Raw genomic sequence first — 21,407 nt, 5'->3', positions numbered from 1 at the left:
AGATCGAATTCGTTGTAGTTGTAGTACGCAACTAAACTAAAGGATAATGTATAAATAAAGGAACCAGGACACACATTAATGTGAACAATTTGACCTTGCGTTGGTTACGTTTGAACTCAGTATACATTACGTGGGAATTCAATCCAAATGATTGATTTGCATGAAACCAATTATATGGGGTTATATAAATAATCCAATAGTACAATTGGGTAAGATCAGCGGGTGATCTAATAATATTTTAATGTATTTTACAAGCTATAATTTTATAGGAGATATATTAAAATCTTATTGGACTACCTAATTTAAAGTGATTTTATCTATATAGACAAAAATTGGTTGGATTGGGACGAGTTACTTACTTACTTTGGGTGTCGTTAGTGGCCGGATGGATATTGCTCTTATTAGGGTAAAATATGATTATCACTAAGTAAATTAATTAGCGTGTTTTGTTTTAAAGTGTGATTGTTTCAGCTTTTAAAAAGACATTATTTGATAAAGTTACTAGGACTAGCATATCAGAAAAATAGATAAAAAAAAGGATTTTAATTATTTTTTGTAATGGAAAAAATAAGCAAAAGCTAAAACATCACAGCAAAGGAATAACTATGTTCGGGAAAATATCAAAACATACAAAATAACACTGTTGAGCAACTCCAAAACCCACCAAGTAATCTGCCGGGACGTGAGTCTCCTAGGGAATATGACGAAGCCGGATATTCCAACTGCGAGTAAGCAAAAGATGAACATTCATAAACATACTAGCAAACTCATGTAATCAGAACCCCCATGAGTAGGCAAATCCACAACCTTCTTATAATCTTATTCACAATAAGCCCTGTGAATGTTCCTCCTTCAAAGGAGATGAAGACCCATACGAAGAGTAGTGAGCTCCGCAACCAAAGGATCACCATCAAGCATGCCGATCGACACAACAGCGCCACAAATTAGCCTATACTTTTTTGAATCTCTAAAAAACGTTTCTGTAAAGGTAATTGTCAAATATTTAATAAGATTTTATCCCACCAAGTGATAGTAAGTAAAAGAAAAAAATGAGTGAAAAATGATGTGAAAGATAAATAAAAATGTGAATAAATTAAAACCCTTAAAATATTTGATCAGGAGATTTGTTGGACATAGTGGTCACACTCAAATATCATTATTTCATTGGATGACAAGATTTGTCTGTAATGATTGGTAATTTTATTTCTTAATTAAATAAACATTTTTTTCCCAAAAAATAATTTATTAATTAAGTCAAATGTTAAGTCTAACTTAAAAAAAAATGTTAAGTCTAGGGATGGTTGCTAGTTTTGACTGTTGGGTTTCCAAATTTTCAAAAACAAAAATCAGTTTTTAGTTTTTTCTTAAGAGAATAGGTATTTTAAAGGCCTCTCTCCCTCCCCCAACTCTCCACCTAGATCAAAAGAAGAAAAAAGGTAAAAGATAAAAGTATGGTTTTGGTTATGATGCTTTTTTGTTAAGGATAAAAAGAAGGTGCAATAATTTCAATGTTGATTGTCGTTTGTGTGTGGTGTTTATCTTGGCATTTCTCATTTTGTAGCACTTTAGCTTCTCATCTAAGTTGACCTCAAAATTGTAAATTATAGATAGCTAAATTGTAAGTTAGGTTGATCAAATCAACATTATGTGATTATCTTTCTTGAAAAATCTTGTCCCCCACTTGCCTGTCCTTTTCTATATGACTATCTTATGCACATTGTATTTGTACTTCTTAGCAAAAGCATGACTATCCTTTGCACATTAATCAGTACTGTTAGTTGGTTAGGCTTAATCAGGTTTTTGTTGGAATCGTTTTGAAAAATATGATAAAACAAATGAGTATTACATTTAAACTGTGGAATGTTAAGCATTCACATGTATTGACTGAACACATCAAAGTGTAAACATGTGAATGCAGCCTAATCTTATCTGTTGCATAAGCATTCAATTTTAGTGTAACTACTACCACCAAAGCTTGTCTAACATACTGAAAATATCACATGTTTATATACAACTATTGTGGATTAGTTAGATTTATCTGAAGCAACCTTCTAAATGCATCTGATTTATCTGTGGAAGAGCAGATCTAACTGGAAGTAAGATAATCTAACAATTTATTGTGCTCTGCTAACTCTGTAGAAGAAATGTCTACAGTAATCTCTAAATCTGCTACTACTAAGGGAATACATTGATGTAAGGGAGTACTAGCAACTAGCAAGAATTCAGATTAGTAATAACAAGTAAAGTATGGCATTTTTGGCTCTGCTTAGAACTCTTGCAAAAGCTGCTGGAAAGCTAATAGCCCTTTTGGATACGGACTTATTGAAGCTTATTGGAGCTTATCTATCTATATAAGCTCAAATAAGTGCTCTTTGGTTTGCATCCAAATGGGTTCTGAGCCGGTTCCAGCATATCACATGCAGAAGGAATGACCCTTGCTTCTCGTCTAGATGTTGTTTTCTGCATGAATTGAAGCCCAGAGGCCAAATAAGGCAAATAAAAGCAGCACTGAATGAGAAGCAGATGTGGCTTTATTGGGGCTTCCTGCTGGTGCTGAACCATAGACTGATGATGTTCCACCGGGAATCATCGTGCTCGGTGAGGATGGGGTCATAAAGCTTGGTGTAGGTGGGGTCATAGTTGGAGTCATAGTGCTTGGTGGACTTGGTGGATTCGGTGAGCTCATAGTTGTTGGTGGACTCACTCTGCATAGACAACATGTTCAAGATTTTCAATGTTCATGTTTTATTCATAATAGGAGGTGAATATGATGTTGGTGCTAGTGTGCTACACATTCTCACCTTGGTGTTTTGCCTGATGTGTAGTGGCAGTTCCCATTACCTGAAACAATGTAGATAAGCACATGTAAGTAACACATGATATAATAGGATTTTGTTGTCTGTATAATCCCTATTAAAAACTCACATTAGTAAATCAAACCCATATTCTGCATATAAATGTTTTTTTGAAGTTTTTATTGTGCTCAATTTTTATGAGGAGCTACTGAGGATTTTATGTTTGATGAAAGTCTTACTTGGATCTTTGTTTGTAAGTGTTGCTGCTCCACCAAATGCACAGCTTGTAGGTGCTGGATTCTTTTGGTAGTAGTCATTGAATGCATAAGAAGCATGGTCTTTCAGAGTATTTGGGTTATAACAACTTCCTCCTTGTTGAATTGCTGAACAGTCTGCACCATACCCACAAGCATAGTCAAGAGCTACCTTCAGAGTGTTCTCTGCAGCTGATGGGCTTGCAACACACCATTGACCACCTCCTGAAGTGGTTGGGCTTGTAGGAGTTGTAGTAGGTGTTGTTGGGTTTGTGTATGGGTTTGTGGGGCTTGTTGGGTTTGTGTCTGGGCTTGTGGGGGTTGTTGGGTTTGTGTCTGGGCTTGTGGGGGTTGTTGGGTTTGTGTATGGGTTTGTAGGGGTTGTAGGGTTTGTGAATGGGTTTGTTGGGGTGGAAGGACTCATGTCTGGGGTTGTAGGGGATGTAGGGTTTGTGTATGGGTTTGTGGGGGTTGCTGGGGTTTGGCCTGTTGTATCAGATGCTTGTGGAGAAGTTGGGTTTAATGTGGGAATAGGAGATGGATATGCTGAGCCTGGAGTTGTAGGGTTAACAATAGGAACTGAATCAAATTGAGTACCAAAATCATATGATGGGATTTCCTGATTTTCTTCATCCCTTGATATCATCATTGCTGTAGCTAGACCTGTAAAAGAAACTCATGATCTTTTAACTCTTCAGCAGGACAAATGAAAAGAACTTGCTGAAATTGATGAACCAGAGAGCCTGAATAAATTGACTCAAAACTTTTCTGTGTGTGATTCAATGAATACCTTTTTATGCATGTTTCATGAGCTATATGCATATACTGATAGACATGCCTTCCTGAACCTACCATATTAGGTTCATCCAAATTCAACCTAATCTGGTTGATTGCAATTGAATATTTGAAGTTTATGTGCTATGATCATGGAATGGAAATATTATCGGTGCTTCAGGAATGTAACATGTTTGGATCAGTTTTTCTTTCCTCATAATCAATTCTCGCCCTTAGAAGCTACTCAAGCTTCTCTCCAAAATTGATTTTGGTTTTAGAAATTAGAATCAACTCAGGAAAGATTTTCAAACATGCGACCTACTGAATCCAGATTTCGTCATTTTGATCATTTTGGCTATTGATTGACTCCTCCTAATTAAATGCTGCTACTCCAGATTAATGGTTTCTAGCATTCTTGTTTTTGGTTCTCAAGAAATTATACACACACATATATATATATATATGTATAACTAAGAATACATGCATATATGAACAAAGTTAAAAAAAATTGAATCACCTGAGCTGAACAAAAGACTCAACGAAAATAACACTAATCGCCAACTTCTTGCTCCCATGTCGGCAGGTTCTGGCTTATATGCTTGGCTTCTGATTTTCTTCCTGGGTTATAAGCAATGTATGAGAAGCAGAGATTTGTTAAACAAGAGAAGGCACCTAGTCACGTACGCTGCTCCTGTGAAGGAAAACTTTTTCTTTTTAGCTTGCATCTTTTATATTTATACATGTAAAGCTTGAGAATCATAGCATTCTTGGATCAAACAGAGAAGGAAGAATATAAGAAAACTTGAGAAAAGAGGCATTGGAGGTGGAATTAGCAAGCAAGAGAAGGTTCAAACAGAGAGAAAAGGTTGCATGATGGTAAAGGTTAAAAGGGTGATCTGGTTAGTATTAAATCTGCCTCTTAAGAGCTGAAATATATCTTAAAATTATTAATTAATCGAATGGTGATATCTCAGCAATATCTTTGTTCTTTTGCACATCTTTTCCACTGTTTCATGGGACTGAACCAAAAGTTAAAGGTGATAACTACACTATGGTTTTGTACTAGGTTGCCTTTCACGGTTTGTAATGAAGAATGCTGTCTTTTTGTTCTATGCTTCTACCCCTACACGTAGCAATACAAGCTGAATTCTTTTGGTTTGAATAAATACTTCCTTTGGAATACTTAGGAATCACGATTCCTTTTGTGAGAATTCTCTAGTTAATTACCTTGTCTCCATGCTTTAATATTTATCTTATTGTAATAATTTCAGGTGTCTCTAAACTGGAACACTGCTGCCGCTTTCCTTTCTTTTTCTTTCTGGGTATTGATTCATGAACCTTTGATTCATTTACACCTCATTTTTTTTACTATTTCATTTCCACTTTTTTTTCTTCTTCCTATCTCTTACATCTATTTCTATCACATCACATCGCTCATCATATCTCATATTTCTCTATTTTCCTTATTATATCTCAAGGTGGGTGGAAATGAATTTTATATGTGAAGAAAACTTTATTATTATTTTTTTATAGAAAAACTCATCAATCAAGAAGTTGAAAACTAATATGGAATTTTAATATAGATATTTTAGATTTTAATCTTGTTCAGAAGATCAACTGGGAAAAATTGTCTGCAAAATATTTGTAGACCATCACTTATGGTGAAGGCCAGAGTCGAGAGACTCTTGTTTTGGCGGTCGACATTATGTCGTTGTCGCTCGTTGACCATATTTGACTAAATATATAACATCCGCTCTCGACCATATGGTAGTCATTGACCATACCAACCACATGTCAATCACTGACTATGACCAGCCAAACATACTTCTTCGGGTACATGGTCATCCGCTAACCATACCGGGTACCGGCCACACGTTGCCCGCGAGTCATGCCTACCAAACATGCTTATTCAGGTACGTGGTCATCCTCCAAACATATCGAACACATGTCGTTTGCCGACCATGGCCAACTAAACATACTTATTCGGATACATTGTCATTCACTTACCATATAGACCACATGTCACTCGCCGACTATGACGGACCAAACACATTTATTTGCTATCCTAACTCCTTTTATTGGTCGTCCACAAAACCATCATCGATTGTTGACCAACAACTTGCCTGAGCAACCCTAAAACACTACTCCCCCGACAGTCGTTATAAAAACACATGATAAAATTGTCATGTTTAGTAATTATTTTCATCCGTGAAGCAAATGCAGCACTAGACTTAAGCTGATTAATGGCGCCTTTCTATTAGAATTTGCAACGGTTGTCCTTGGTGTAGTGTGTGTTCTTCACTTGTTCAGAAACCAAACCATTCATTGTATTGAACACTCCACAAGTGATGCTGTTCCAAAATGCTGTCATGTTCCCTCCACAAACCCACCACCACCCCTCTTCTTCTTCTCCTCCGTAAATCCTTCCATCTCTCTCCTCCCCTCCTCCGAGAAGAAACCACCAACCCACCGGAGCCTCAACTCCTCGACCGTATCTCCCGCCTCCTCATCCTCGACCGCCCCCACGCCCTCCGCCGCCTCACCTTTCATTTCTCCGACCACCTCACCGACGCCCTCCTCCTCCGTCTCCGCCTCCACCCCTCCGCCGCACTCTCCTTCTTCCGCCTCGCCTCTGACCACCCCCACTACCGCCCCAACCCCCGCTCATACTCCCTCCTTCTCCACATCCTCGCCCGCGCCAAAATGTTCCCTCAAACCACCTCCCTCCTCCGTGACCTCCTCTCCCTCCACTGCACCAACAACTTCCGCGCCTACGCGGTCCTTAACGATGTCTTCTCCGCCTACAATGAACTCGGTTTTGCCCCGGTTGTATTGGACATGCTACTCAAGGCCTTTGCGGAGAAAGGGCTGACCAAGCATGCACTCCGCGTGTTCGATGAAATGGGAAAGTTGGGTCGAGCCCCGAGCTTGAGGTCCTGCAATTGCTTGTTGGCTAAGTTGGTTGGCAAGGGTGAAGCGAGGACCGCTGTCATGGTTTATGAGCAGATTTTGAGGATTGGGATTGAGCCTGATGTTTATATGTTTAGCATTGTTGTGAACGCGCATTGTCGGGTTGGGAGGGTGGATACTGCTGAGGGGGTTTTGGAGGAGATGGTGAAGATGGGGTTGGAGCCTAATGTTGTGACTTACAATGCGCTGATCAATGGGTATGTTTGCAAAGGGGATGTGGAGGGAGCTCAGAGGGTGTTGGGTTTGATGTCTGAAAGAGGGGTTTCGAGGAATGTGGTTACTTGCACCTTGTTGATGAGGGGTTACTGCAAGCAGGGCAGGGTGGATGAGGCTGAGAGGTTGCTTCTTGGCGTGGTGGGAGATGGGTCGCTGGTTATGGATGACCATGTTTATGGTGTGCTGGTGGATGGCTATTGTAAGATAGGGAGAATGGATGATGCTGTTAGGATTCAAGATGACATGTTGAGGGCGGGATTGAAGATGAATATGGTTATTTGTAACTCGTTGGTTAATGGGTATTGTAAGAATGGTCAGGTTTCCAAAGCTGAGCAAGTCTTTAGGGGAATGAGGGATTGGAATTTAAGGCCAGATTGTTATGGCTATAACACACTGTTGGATGGATACTGCAGAGAAGGGCAAATGAGCAAGGCTTTTATACTTTGTGAGGAGATGATAAGGGAAGGAATTCAACCATCGGTTGTGACCTATAATACTGTTCTCAAGGGGTTAGTTCAGGCCGGCTCGTATGGTGATGCTTTGCGCATTTGGCATTTAATGGTGGATGGAGGCGTGGCTCCAAATGAGGTCAGCTATTGTACTCTACTTGATTGCCTTTTCAAGATGGGAGATTCTGAAAGGGCAGGGATGCTCTGGAAAGAAATTTTAGGCAAGGGATTTACTAAGAGCACAATTGCATACAATACGATGATCAGTGGGTTGTGTAAGGTGGGGAAAGTGGTGGAAGCAGAGGCTGTTTTTGAAAGGATGAGAGAACTTGGATGCTCATCCAACGAAATAACGTATAGGACTTTGAGTGATGGATATTGTAAAATTGGCAATCTTCATGAAGCTTTTAGAATTAAAGATGTGATGGAAAGACAAGCGATTTCTCCTTCCATTGAAATGTACAATTCCCTTATTAATGGACTTTTTAAGTTTAGGAAGTCAAAAGATGTCCCTGATCTCCTTGTTGAGATGAAAACTAGAGGATTATCTCCAAATGTTGTTACCTATGGAACCCTTATTTCTGGTTGGTGTGATGAAGAGAAGCTAGACAAAGCTTGTAATTTATATTTTGAGATGATTGGAAAAGGGTTCACTCCCAATTCGGTGGTCTGTAGCAAAATTGTTAGCCGCCTTTATAAGGATGCTAGAATCAATGAAGCAACTGTCATCCTAGACAAGATGGTGGATTTTGATCTTCTTACAGTTCATAAATGTTCTGATAAGCTTGTGAAAAATGATATTATAAGTCTAGAAGCTCAGAAGATTGCTGATTCTCTTGATAAAAGTGCTATGTGTAATTCTCTTCCCAGTAATATTCTGTACAACATAGCTATAGCTGGACTTTGCAAGTCTGGGAAGGTTGACGAAGCTAGAAGTTTTCTGTCAGTTTTGTTGTCTAGAGGATTTCTTCCTGATAATTTCACATATTGTACCTTAATTCATGCCTGCTCAGTTGCTGGCAACATAGATGGTTCTTTCAACTTAAGGGATGAGATGGTGGAGAGAGGTCTTATTCCGAATATTACTACATATAATGCATTAATAAATGGTTTGTGCAAATTAGGAAATATGGATCGAGCACAGAGACTTTTCGACAAACTTCATCAAAAGGGCTTGGTTCCTAATGTTGTTACCTATAATATACTAATCAGTGGTTTCTGTAGAATTGGTGATCTTGATAAAGCCTCTGAATTGAGAGACAAGATGAAAGCAGAAGGGATTTCTTCAAATCACAAACTGCCTTGATCAGTGGTCATTTGGGAAGACACTTTGAGGTTTTGGATTAAGTTACTATGGCAGATTTTAACTAAATTCTGCATGATACATGCCGAGTGCAAAGTTGAACAGTTGGCTCAAGACTCAATTACAGCACAACTGCATCCATGTTCTGATGCATCAATCATTTCTTCATGTGAATGATTTGTAGGTAGGTAATGGCCACATGCTCCTGCTGTTCATCCACAAGCACCATATTGAAAGTTCTAGGGTTCACTCTCTTTGTTAATGAAACTGGATGTGCTTCATAATTGTTTTTGTTCAAGTGATCAAGGAAAGTGCATGGAGTTTTTCTCCTGATGGAATGAGGGGAACTGTGAAGTGTTCATTACAGATTTCAACGGTTTGGAGGCATGTATGGATAGGTTTACTGATGATGTTGTCTGATGTCCACTTAAAATGTTGGAAGTTTTGAGCACTGGGAAACAAAACAAGTTATAAGGTACCCCAAATCTTCGTGCTCATAATACAGCTAAATGAGTTGCCTTACATAACTGTAAAGGTGATATTATCAATCTCATTACTTTGTTTGTAAACTGACTCATGTAATCTATGTTACCCACCTCAGGCAGGATGTTGAAGAAACTAGACGGCGTCTGTCAAGCTATGGTAGGAGGCCGAGATGATTTCGTTCATCTGAAAGGTAATAAGACATTGTTTCTAGATGTAGCACTGTATGGGTATATACATTTCCCACCATGTTGGGAGAGAGAATTGCTATGTCATGACCAGCGTAACTGTGGTTTATATAGTACCCTTCAGGCCTTTGCAATATCTGGATGCTGAAGACTTTCTGCATTGAGAATTCTACCTTGAATTACTTCATGGAGAAGTGCTGCATATGCATAAAAGAAATAGGTAAAGTTTTGTCAGAATTCAGCTAAATTTATGGGTGGGGTTTTTATAAGATGAAATAATAGGGACTACTCATCCATCAAAGAGTCAATAAGCAATTTCAATTCATTTTGTCAAAAGCCTGACCAAGAATTCTGGCTACAGAGCTTTTTAATTATATTCATTGTTATTTCCATCACCAGGGGTTAGCTGACCTAGGCCCTACCCTTCCGGTCATGAATTTTTTTTACATGACTTGGATTGACATTGTAAATTATCATTGCAGTTAGTGGTTTTCCCTGACCTTAGAGTGGGAGAGCTTCCCTCACCTAAATAATCTTTTTCTATTGCCAAAAAATATTCCTTGTCATAGTTTTGATGCACATAGTTTGGCCTGCAACTATTAGAATTTGAGGCTAAACTATTTATATATAATAGATTTGCCTATGGAATGATTTTTTTTCTTCAATGAAATGAAGTTTCATTTTTACAGGCCTCTTGCCCCAAAATCGTTGTTCTTGTTTTCAGTATTTGTTTACTTCTTTGATAAGGTGCTGAATTTATAGAGCTCTGAGTAACTAACAGAAAATATTGACATCAACAAATTAAACTTTTATTGCTTTTGGTGACAGTAAGGCACAAGAGCTTATACAGGAACTTTGAAAATTGGTATGGACAGTTTTGAAGAGAATCACTATTGTGTTGTGCTGCCTACTACCCCTGAGTTTTGTTTGGTTTTGGTCATTTAGCTGCTATACCTTGTTAGATACAGTTGAAATTTCATCTTTCTAGTTTCTATAACTGAACATGTATAATTGTTTGTGATTTTTTAACTCTGTTATACTTGTTATTAACTGGTGTGTTAGCTTTAATTCTGATAGTGTACAGCTGAGTTGTTGGAGCTGATTGTCACCACATGATATCGTGTGTTTGTGTACGCGACACCAAATATCCCAGTCTAAGAGTCCGTTTGGATATGGATCAAAGTGTACTTATTGGAGTTTCTCTACTAAAAATGCACTACATAAGCCCTTATATACTGTATTCTTTGATCCGCATTCAAATAACCTCTTACTCACCGGTCACTATATTGCTCATTTATTTTCTTCACTTTTCGCTCAATCGTATCACCAGAAAAGAATAAATGGTTAAGAATGAGAATGAATGTATGGTGCATTAGAAAACAAGCTTTTTCCTGCTTTTGCTTTTCTGTAGGACACTAGATAAAGGTAGCAATAAGGACTTGCTAACTTGTTTGTTTATGGTTAATCTAAACTGTCAATGATTAGAATAGCTTAGTTAATTATGAGTAATTTGCATGTGTTTTAAATTAGTTCATGTTTCATAGCACTAACAAGTAATTCAGCCAAAATGGAAAAGAAAAAAAACATCAAACTTATTTACCAAGGTTTCAAAAGTGGCATTATTGAATTCAGCCATTAATAAACTGTCCAAACACTGCCTTAGGGAACTTTTATAGCAACATAAATAAAGTTGAGGTAGTATGAGGTTTATAAAATGAAGATCCCCTCCATGACTTTTTTTAAGGACACAACTGTGGCATCAACTGATATCATACCATCTATTGGAACCTATAGAGAAAATCACTTCATTTAAAAATTAGCATTTAAAATTGATACAATTAACTTCATCATTAGGCTACTACTTAAAGCCAATCAAATGTGTAGTCCTAAATTTGTATAGCTATTAATTAACTGTGATTAACTAATATTCCAATTTCTTATAAATCAAGTTTGTATATCCGAATACACTAGTGAACTGTTATCATTTTTTCACATTAACATGCTATTAATTGACTGTATGATTACTACTAGCATTTTCCAAGCACAAGAAACAAAGGAATCTGGTTAGTAGTGGTATTTGATACTTTCACAGCCTCAATCAAAACATGCTTGAAAATGAGTAAACGTTAAGATTTTTTCTTTTTACGATGAAACAACAAAGATATTTGATCACAACGAAATTACATTCCGACAAAATTTTGTTTTTCCTCTCCTGGAATTGTGCCTTTTCTTTTCTTGGAGTAACCTGATTATGAATTGTGCTTGTCCCCCTTACATGTGTCACTATGAAACTTGATGTGATAAAATTGTGCAGCACTAGTCCTCTTCAATGTGAATACACATAGCATTTGTTATATAATGTACAATATATAATAGTTACCAGAGATGCAATATTAAAAATGAGAAAACCAGAATTTTAGAGTGCGTTTGTTTCAGTCAGAATATTTTTCACTGTCATTCTTGGCTTTTCCAGTTATTCCATTTGCTTAATCAGTCATTTTTAATGGTAAAAATATTCTCAGGTGAATTTTTTCCTTAAGAGTTAATTTCATTCTGAACAAATTTAAGGCTACAATCTCTATATCTACCTGATATATTTAGAGATCAATATAGTGAAGAACGATTTTCTGCAGTCTTATTAAATTTCAGCCGAAATGGATTAATTAATGTGAAAAGCTAAAGAGATTGTTTATAGGCAACAAGTAGGATAATTACAAATTGTACAACAAAATATACAGAGAAACACATAGTTCCAAATTTGAGAAGAATCAAAAGGTACAAATAAGCCGTCAATCACACTTTAGGGAAGAATAAATGTTGTTCCATATATGGCTTCCTTTGTGTCATATCATCTTTAACATTATTATACTTGCTGAGGGGTCACCTTAATTTGTAATTAATCTTATGTAAGTATTCGAAAGTGGGGGGATAAAGTGATCCACGAAAATTGACGTGCAATTACACCTAACTTATTGACAAATATGAATGTATAATGCTGAAATCATCACCTAAATTGCTTGTTCATGTTAACGATGGAATTCATTTGAGGCCAAACTGGCAGCAGCATAACAGCAAATCAACAGTATCTGAGGGGCCAGTCACATGGGACTTAATTGTATTTATCTGTGATGATCTAAAATCACCAGTTTTTAATTCAACATGTTCCCTTTACCTAGCACACAAGGCAGTAGATGTATTGTATGTTTGGAAACTCTTCTAAACAGAATCACTTATGAGAAGACACTTATGTGAGTAGTTTCTGAAATTCAAAATTATTTATGAACCTAAGGTATAAGCTAGGTCAAGAGAGTCCTAACTCAGCCCTAAAATCCACATAATGAGAATATCTTAGTCATAGCAGAGGGACTCATTATCTAATCGGTTAAACCTATCGACACATTACATCATGCATGTAATTGATCTTTGCGTAAATAGCTTATGATGACATTCATGTCTTGACCAATCATTGAGGTGAGAATCACTCCCAACGCATTCATGTCTTTATGGCTTATTAATGATCAACCTCATCTCGATTTGGAAATGCTTGTTCGCCAGATTGGGTCTTCGCACCACCCTGGTCTCTTAGACAATGCCTTAAGAAGATTAGATCGGCTCATGGAGCTCGGCTGACCCAATACCAGAACTCATTGAAAACAGCCTAACACAACCAGATAACAAAAATTAGTACAACTAGAACAAGAAAAAAGGAAATTTTAAAAATGGAAAACCTCAAAAATCATTAGGCCTCTCTGTTAGTCGATGATGGTCTCACCAGCAATGTATTGATTATGACCTCTTAAATAGAAATTTAAAGTAAAGGGTAAGCCATAAAGCTTCTGAGAAAATCTGAAAATATATTTAAGCCTTTAATGCAGTGTCTCATTCTCAGGTATCAATCATCCGTTCCTTCACCTGCCCCTTTTGGCAACTTCATCTTCTGCCATACACATAAATCCATAGTTCCTACATTTTCCTTTAATTCCCTCAATTAAAAGTAACAACTATTAGAGAGTGACAGCATCTCAGGGTATGGACACACATTACTTTCTATATATTGATTTTGTCCTCTTAGTGTGTTGCTTTCTGAATATGGAAGTTGGTTTACTCAATCTAAAAATTTCTTCCTTTCACATTGAGGTTCATTGAAAATTGAGAACATGAGATATGAGACACCCAAATGTGGCTGTAACTGAAAACCAAACATTAATCTCTTTCTCAAGGTTAAAATAATGCATTCCAGTTTCATGCCTCTACAAACTCACAGAGCTTGAGAAAAACCAAAAAGCTAAACAGGATCACAAAACAGAATCAGTTGCCCCACCCCCATAAAGCAATTGAAAAGAATAATGCAAAGTAGGGAAAATGAAACATTGAATGAATTATGATGGTGTCTGTGGGGACTTCAACTCCAATTTCCAGCCTATGTATCTTTCCAGGTAATCAAATTGATACAAATTATCCCACTATGCATTCCCATCACATATCACTAATCATTCACATAAAGCAAAAATTGATCACTCAACAAACAAAAACAGCAATAATGGCAAGACCCAGAAATTAAGCAACCATTCTTTGCTTACTCATTTGACTCACATTTCTGATCAAACCCTTTATCTAAGTTTAAGTATTTTAGTGGATCATAACATTATTTTTATAAAATGGTGAGGCACAAGAATAATAACAACTTCACAATGTATGTTTAAATTTCCGTTGACCGTTAAGACGATCTACATTAAACTTAACCACTACTAATCCATGTTGGAATTTGTAAATCACATACAAGAATTTGGATTCCTTGCCGTAAGAGATTTCCTAAATTCAGACAGTCGTGCAATCTAAGAGGTTGACTCTGATTTTAAACTTATATCTACTATCTAATCTTGATAAAATATATAAATCGATTGATGTTAATCAAACAATTCAGATCTTCTGAATGCCTGAATGCACGGTATACTAACAGGAATACATCCGAAAAACAAAAATATACACACCAAAAAGTATGAATATTGATAAGTTATTTATATATTTACTGAAAAAATATTTAAACAAGTGAAGCATAAAGAAAGAGTAAAAGTCAATCAATGACTTTTTTTTCACAAATCACTTTTCCTGTTTTTTAATTACTTTTATTCTTTTGTTTCATCTTCTTCAACTCTATATATAACCACAAGCTACACTTCCTTTCTTTCCAGTGAATTTTCCGATCAGTGAAGAGGAGAAGCTCACCGGTGAACCTCGCCGGAAAATGGACGAGTCATGGAGGATGCGGATAGGATTAACGCCAGCTATCCCTAGCCGGCGATCCATGGAAGACCATTCAAATTCCCGGACAAGGAGGTCCATCTTCTCCATCGCCGGCGCCTCCGAGCCGGAAACCTTGGACGCCGACGACTTCTCTGACGTCTTCGGGGGGCCGCCGCAAAGCCTCCTCGTGCACAAGTTCTCCAGGTCAAATTCATTCTACGAGGAAATGCTACGGCCGTCGGATTTCACTTCTTCGCCGCCGCCGCCGCCGCCGCCGAAGAGCTGCCGGAGTGTGCCGGTGTTCAGGATTCCGGCGAAGAATGAGTCGTTTTACAGCGATATATTCGGGTCGGACGATGAACGGAGATCGATGGAGCTGTCCGGGTCGCAATCGATAGCGAAATCGAAGTCGAATTCGTCGTCGGCGGTGAGTTCAGAGGAGCTGAGCCCTCTCCGGCCGGCGATCCGTGATGACGTGGCATTATCCGCCTTTTCTTCAAATCTCAGGTACGGAAGCTGAAATGAAATCCCAACGAAATAACTGTTTATCCAGCTATGATGACATTTATACCCTCCATGTAGTTATATTTTTAGATGTGTTCTTAAGGGTGCACATGGGTTGGGTAGATCTAATGAACCCGCCCGATCTAACCTAATTCAATGGAAAAAATGCGGGTTGGATTGGGTAAACAGATCAATCGGACGGATTTTATTACAATCCAATCAACTTCGGATCAGATATCAAATTTAATAATAATTCACCCAACTCAACCCGAAATCCAAACATACAATAATAATATATTACTTGATATATATTTTTAATAATTTTACCTATCCAACCTCAAAATTTTAATACCCTAATTTTATTTCACGGTTTCACTTTACACAGTCTTCACTCTTTGTTTCAATTTTATTTGGCATATAAGGGAATGAAAGACATCTAAATTCTAAGTATCTATGTCATTGTCGTATTGATTAATTTGATTTCATTGTCGTGGTTGTTTTTCATGGTATTTGACTATATGTCATTTATGCAATACTATTTCATGCTATTTAGTACAATGTTTTGTGTCCTTTTTATGCTATATGGTACTATAACAAATTTACTAGTTTTTTCTATTTTTTTCAATATTCTAATTTTATTATTATTTTAATATGTCGATCCAATTAACCCATCCGAACCAACCCAAAGATCGTCGGATTGGGTTGGATCGGGTCCGAAGGTAAAAATTCATGAAATCCAACCCAACTCAACCCAACCCAAACAATTTTGATCGGTTCGGATCTTAATTAGCCTAAAAATCTATCCAACCCAACCCATGTGCACCCCCTTGCTTAGGCTAGGGTTATTATAGGAAGACAATAACTGTTTTTAAATCTTAGGGCATGTTTGATTTATATAACACATCTCAAGTTGTATTCTTCACTTGAAATTAAAGTTTCAAAAATTGTTTTAAAAAAATAACTTTTAAATATAAAAAGCTAAAAATAAAATCAATCAAACTCTTACAGATGTCTAGCTTGAATTTCTTCGGCGATATATGGAATTAGGTTATGTTTGGATATTATTTCACATCACTATAAATGGATGTTAATGGATGTTAGTATGTCCTTCAAAATAAAAAGTGAATGAAAATTTTCTTACCTGTATCTAAGCACACAATTGCTTGCTAAAGTTGGGAGATTATAGGCAATAAATGGTATTGCTTTTCTCAGAATATTAATATAATAATGCTATGTGTTAGAAGACTAATTATATTGCAAACAATTTTTTTTTCCTTTGGTCACCGGTCTCCATGGGGGAAAGAGGTTCCACGTGACTAATCTGGCTCGGGATACGGTAGTGATGTCCCTGACCACAAAGATATTATTTTTTACCTCAGAGGGGATCGAACCTAGGCCAGAAGCCTAGGTGAAATCCCTTAAGGAAATGCACATTCACCACTTATGCCTTATTGCAAACAATTTGGCATTAACTTGTCCATTCCTATCAAAGACCAAAAATATTAATTTGGAAACAAACTACTCCCTCCGTTCCTTTTTAAGTGTCGTTTTAGAAGAATTTTTTTGTTCCTATTTAACTGTCATTTTGATGTTTTAAGGTTCTATTTGTCAATTATACCCTTACTTTTTCAATAGCTCTACATCACATTTTTCTTAAAATTCTCCTTTCTCAATAACTATGAAGAGCTTTATGACTTCATGATTGGGTGAGAGTTGTAGATGGTTTAATGATATGAGAGAGTGGAAAAAAAACTAACAATCCATTATCTTGGTTGGAAAGCTTTATGACTTTATGATTAAAGTTTGAGGGGTAGAATGAGAAAAAACACTTTAACAATCCACTATCTTGGTTGGGAGTATATTGTATGACAAGCATATTTTACTTGTCTATAACCTTGAGGCATCCTAGTGGTAGCTTTTCACCTTCCCCTTTGACCAGGAAGTAGCAATTAACAATTCACTTGTCGATGCAAGTTACATTGGACCTTGGAGGTTTTAACTTTTATGTTGCTTTGCTTTCTTTTTTCTAGCTACTACAATGTGCATGGTGTTTGTTTTTCCTGAGCTTTGTTGAAGATTTGATAACTTAGGAAACTAGAATAAATTGGTAACCTAGTTGTGGGAATTCTCAATGATTGTTACAGGCCAATTAATACCCCATGTAGATGGAACTCATCCACTATGATGCCTGAGGAACACCCAATTAAACCAGAGAGGCCACTTTTTTCATGCAATGGTCAGCCATTTGACATGCAGAGTCAGGATAATGAGTATAAGGAGAACTTCAAAAGTCCTCATGTAGGATTCACAAGAAGAGTCTCATCCCCAGAAACAATCAGTCTTGAATCCAATTCATATAAAAGCATCAAAGTATCCGGTGATGACTGGGAAGTCAACTCCCCATTTTCTGCTGTCTCTGGACTTTGTCAAGAACCTGAATCAAAGTCTTCAGTTCATGATCATGTGCTTCCAGAACTAGTTATAGAGCAGGATGATGATTATGATAGTGATGATGATGAAGTTATGAGCTCCTATGTCATAGAGGTCAACTCCAACCTCAGAGAGGAGTATTGTGAAACAACAGGCATTGATGAAGCAATTGCGTGGGCCAAAGAAAAGTTTCAATCACATAAATCTAATGAAGAATCAAGCTTGCGAAACGACGGCAATGAGAAAACTCCTGGGATGGAAGGTGATCTATCTTAACCAGATAATTTGAAGAAAAACTCATACTAATTTAGTGCACAGTAGGTATAGTAAGTAACAGACAAAGGCAGACACCTCATTTTGATTTCTTATCATATAATGCAGGAAGGCCTGGTCCAGGTGATTACCATAATGGTGGGATCGGAATAGTTAAATCTCCCCAGGTAATATATTGTACAAGGTTAGGGTTAGCATATCTGCTTAAGTAACAAAGGATGCATTTGGATTGCTTTTAGTTTTCTTTTGCGCGTCCAAAGGGATTGGAATTTGGAATGCTGTTCCAAACAAACCTTCTATTATTAGGATTCCTTTTTGTTTCCATTTCTTATACTACCTGAGAACAAAGATTTATACTGATTGTTCTGCTGTTTCTGCAGAAGGTACAGACAGAAACAGAGAAGTTGGACAGAGATGTAAGATATTGGTCATCTGGCAAGGAAACTGACATCAGGACACTGCTTTCAACACTACATAGTGTAAAGTTTTCTTTATTGTTGACCTATTATCATTGAGAATTTGTTGAATATTTTGAAATTTCATACCCTTTTGATGTATTCACTATTCGGATAATTGACATGATTGCATGTTTTCAATACAGATTCTGTGGCCTGAGAGTGGCTGGTATGCTGTTTCTTATATGAGCCTAATAGAAAGCTCACAAGTGAAGAAGGCCTATCAGAGAGCAAGATTATGCCTCCACCCAGACAAATTGCAGCAAAGAGGAGCAACACAGCTGCAGAAGTACATAGCAGAAAAGGCTTTCTCCATTCTTCAGGTTTGTGAAATATATACATATATTGAATTATTGATCAGTTACACTTTTGAGTTTCTAAAATGTAATAAATGATACTAAGGATGAATGCAGAAATTAAGTTCACATCTTCTACGTTTGTACAGGATGCATGGACTGCATTTATTTCTGAAGAGGTTTCCTTCTAACCTGCGGATGACTCCAATTCCTGATCACTCAGTTTTGGTTTAAAGCTTGTGGACAAACACCAAGTTAGACATTTGAAATGATGGAAGTGTTTGTTTCCGCTTAGCAAAAATACACATAAAGTAAATGAGTTTTGAAAACAGCAACTTCTTTGTATAAATAGTTGTCTGATAGAAGTAGAACCACTGTTTTGTTTTGTTTGTATCAGAACTTGTTTGATGCTTTTGTAAGTATTATTTTGGAAGTAGTTAATAGAAAGTTATTTAATTGGTTTCAACATTTTACTTGTATATGATGACATTTTTGCTATTTGTTGCTACATGGAGACTCCTACATTAAGACATGGACTCCACCCGACCGATTTGCCAGCAATATGTGCGGTGCGCGATACATCAAGAAATGTTTTTGGCGCCTATTGAATTCCGACCGACCTAATATAAGTGTGATAACCAATTGCTCTAAAAATCAGGGGGTCCTGATAAAGGCAATAACGTAATGGAATAAAATTGGAATGATTTACAACCCTTTTTATGATGTAATTAATGTTTAGCATTATAAGAAGCAAAGCGGACAAGGGGAGAACACTTGCTCATCTCGGTACCGTAAAGCTGAGTTAGTATCTTAGGTTTACTAGGTGAACACTAATTTTATGGAACCTATTACATTCTCATCTGCTCTACTGCAGCCCTTTTACATTTTGAGCCCTTTCTGATAGATAAGCTTACCCTTACAAACTTGAATCACTTACCTTTTCTCCTCAAGGCAGAGAATTCATGGTGTGTCTACATATGATCCAATTGTTAAGTTGAAAAATTTTCAGGTATCTAGTGTCAGTTACTGATTTGAAGTACCAGACCTTGATCTAGCTGCAACCTTCACTAAAATTTCTGATAGAGAGAAAAATAAGGAAACTTCTTATATCTATATAATATTGTCTTTCTTGATGATCTCTTATCTATGATAAAAAGGCCATGTGCTACAAAGCTCACACCAAAGAGGGCAAGAGATGCTAACTGCTAATCTAGATGATGAAATTTCCAAGTTCCATTGAAAAAGTAGGAAACTGCTTAAACTTGCTCCTCTAAGATAGCTTTTCAAATTTTCATCTTTCTTTGCTTCCCAGTATCATCAAAAAAGGGCAGCCAAAGATTTATTTACAATAGCAACTTAAAACAATATCAGTCATGTTGCTTAAGGAGTAAGTAAGTACAGGGAATTCAAAATTACATATCATACAAAAAACTTGTGAAACATTCAAACTTTCTTGGAGAAGAATGAATTCACAAAAATAAATACACATAAAATGATGCTTCCATCTATTTCATCCATCCCCCTGCTTTATCAGCTCCCTAAATTCTTCATCAGTGCTTTTAAGCATCACTGACAAAGGTAAATTGATCCCACATTGCACAACCTCCATGTGCCTAGGCTTTATCCTGTTCTCCAAACTAAAAGCAAAGTACTGAGGAAATTCCTTCAGCTCCTCCAATTTCCTCCCCATTTCCCCAGCAAAGTACTCAAACTTAGGCTCAAAATTATTTTCTATGCTGAAAGTGAACAATGCTGGACACCTCAACACCAAACTTCTAGCCTCCCCCTTAGAAAACCCCAAGTTCTCCAAATACTCCAACTTGGGGATCAGGGTCCTTTCTACATTAGACACCAACAGAACAGAATCTTGATAAGCCAAGGGTGTCAAATCCTTGAATCCAAGCCTCTTGAGGTAAAACAAAGCTGGCTTAAGCTGGTCTCTCACACTAGATGTAAGCAATCTTGGACATTTATTGATAACCTTCCTGAAATTGTAATCTGGGACTTTGAGGTCATGCAGGAGAAAATCAAAAACAGGGTTGAGTTCAGTTTTGATGTCAGAGGTGAGAATCTTGGGGCACATGCCAAAGATTCTTGGCAAGTCCTTGTGCTGGATGCCTTTGGAGAGAAGGAAGCTGATGATGGATTGAATGGATTCCATGGTGGCTGTCCGGAGGTCAGGGTTTTGAGACAGTGCTCTCCCTGCATCAACACCCATTACCTCAAGGCAGAGGATTTTCTCTTTGAACTGAAGGGAGAGTTTTGCATGGGTTGTTGGTGTGTAAAGTGGATGGTTTTGAAGGAGGCTTTTGGGTTTGGTAATCAGCAGGGTGGTTGAGGTGGAAGGAGGTGATGGTTTATCAGGAGAGATTGTGCACAGGGAAGAGTGCAATGCTACAGCTCCTGCAGCTGGGGACATGGTGGAGAGGGAGAGTGGAGACAGAGGAAGTGGAAGTGGAAGATAGAGAGAAAATGCAGAGGATGTCCTGTTATGGAGATGTTGTGGAATTGTGACTGGCCACGTGGGAATATGTTTGAAACTTGATTGGCTGTAAATGGATTTCAGAGATTGTAAGGAGATTGAATAAGTACGGTCCATGTCCCATGCAGTTGGTATATGATCACTTTGTTTTAATTTATGTATATTATTATATGTTTCTGGTCAAATTAAATTTGATAAATTAAATTTAGTAAAATTAAGATTTAGAAAATAAATGCATTTTGAGGACTATATATAAAGTATAGGACTACGTATATATAAATAAAATTGGAA

The 21,407-nt window shown here is 37.2% G+C and overlaps 4 protein-coding genes across 10 annotated transcripts; 2 read left to right on the top strand and 2 right to left on the bottom strand.

Moving 5' to 3' along the window:
• Positions 1-2,097: 2,097 nt before the first annotated feature.
• On the bottom strand, positions 2,098-4,856 carry LOC130726523 (uncharacterized). The gene is made up of 4 exons (XM_057577802.1): positions 4,341-4,856; positions 3,035-3,712; positions 2,802-2,841; positions 2,098-2,705 (listed from the first exon to the last, which is right to left on the bottom strand). The coding sequence occupies exons 1-4, from the start codon at positions 4,396-4,398 to the stop codon at positions 2,447-2,449; spliced, it is 1,035 nt and encodes a 344-aa protein (XP_057433785.1). The 5' UTR covers positions 4,399-4,856; the 3' UTR covers positions 2,098-2,446.
• Positions 4,857-5,872: 1,016 nt separating this feature from the next.
• On the top strand, positions 5,873-10,713 carry LOC130723801 (putative pentatricopeptide repeat-containing protein At1g19290). Of its 7 annotated transcripts, none has more exons than XM_057574938.1 (4): positions 5,873-9,236; positions 9,363-9,437; positions 9,557-9,652; positions 10,265-10,713. In XM_057574938.1, the coding sequence occupies exon 1, from the start codon at positions 6,185-6,187 to the stop codon at positions 8,762-8,764; it is 2,580 nt and encodes an 859-aa protein (XP_057430921.1). In that variant the 5' UTR covers positions 5,873-6,184; the 3' UTR covers positions 8,765-9,236; positions 9,363-9,437; positions 9,557-9,652; positions 10,265-10,713. The 7 variants fall into 7 exon arrangements, with proteins under 7 accessions (XP_057430921.1, XP_057430920.1, XP_057430917.1 ...); XM_057574937.1 differs by having other exon boundaries at positions 10,261-10,713; XM_057574934.1 differs by having other exon boundaries at positions 9,363-9,652.
• Positions 10,714-14,568: 3,855 nt separating this feature from the next.
• LOC130723076 (uncharacterized) lies at positions 14,569-19,102 on the top strand. The gene is made up of 6 exons (XM_057573998.1): positions 14,569-15,183; positions 17,325-17,872; positions 17,992-18,050; positions 18,264-18,362; positions 18,485-18,661; positions 18,784-19,102. Exons 1-6 carry the CDS (start codon positions 14,678-14,680, stop codon positions 18,823-18,825), a joined length of 1,431 nt encoding a protein of 476 aa, XP_057429981.1. The 5' UTR covers positions 14,569-14,677; the 3' UTR covers positions 18,826-19,102.
• Positions 19,103-19,887: 785 nt separating this feature from the next.
• On the bottom strand, positions 19,888-21,248 carry LOC130723078 (transcription termination factor MTEF1, chloroplastic). Its single transcript, XM_057574000.1, has one exon. It carries the CDS (start codon positions 21,231-21,233, stop codon positions 20,145-20,147), a length of 1,089 nt encoding a protein of 362 aa, XP_057429983.1. The 5' UTR covers positions 21,234-21,248; the 3' UTR covers positions 19,888-20,144.
• Between the last annotated feature and the right edge of the window lie 159 nt (positions 21,249-21,407).

This window comes from Lotus japonicus, chromosome 6 (assembly GCF_012489685.1).
Source record: "Lotus japonicus ecotype B-129 chromosome 6, LjGifu_v1.2".
Classification (NCBI taxonomy): Eukaryota; Viridiplantae; Streptophyta; class Magnoliopsida; order Fabales; family Fabaceae; genus Lotus; species Lotus japonicus.
Note: the sequence above shows the minus strand (reverse complement) of the source record. Positions and strands in the feature narration are given on the sequence as shown.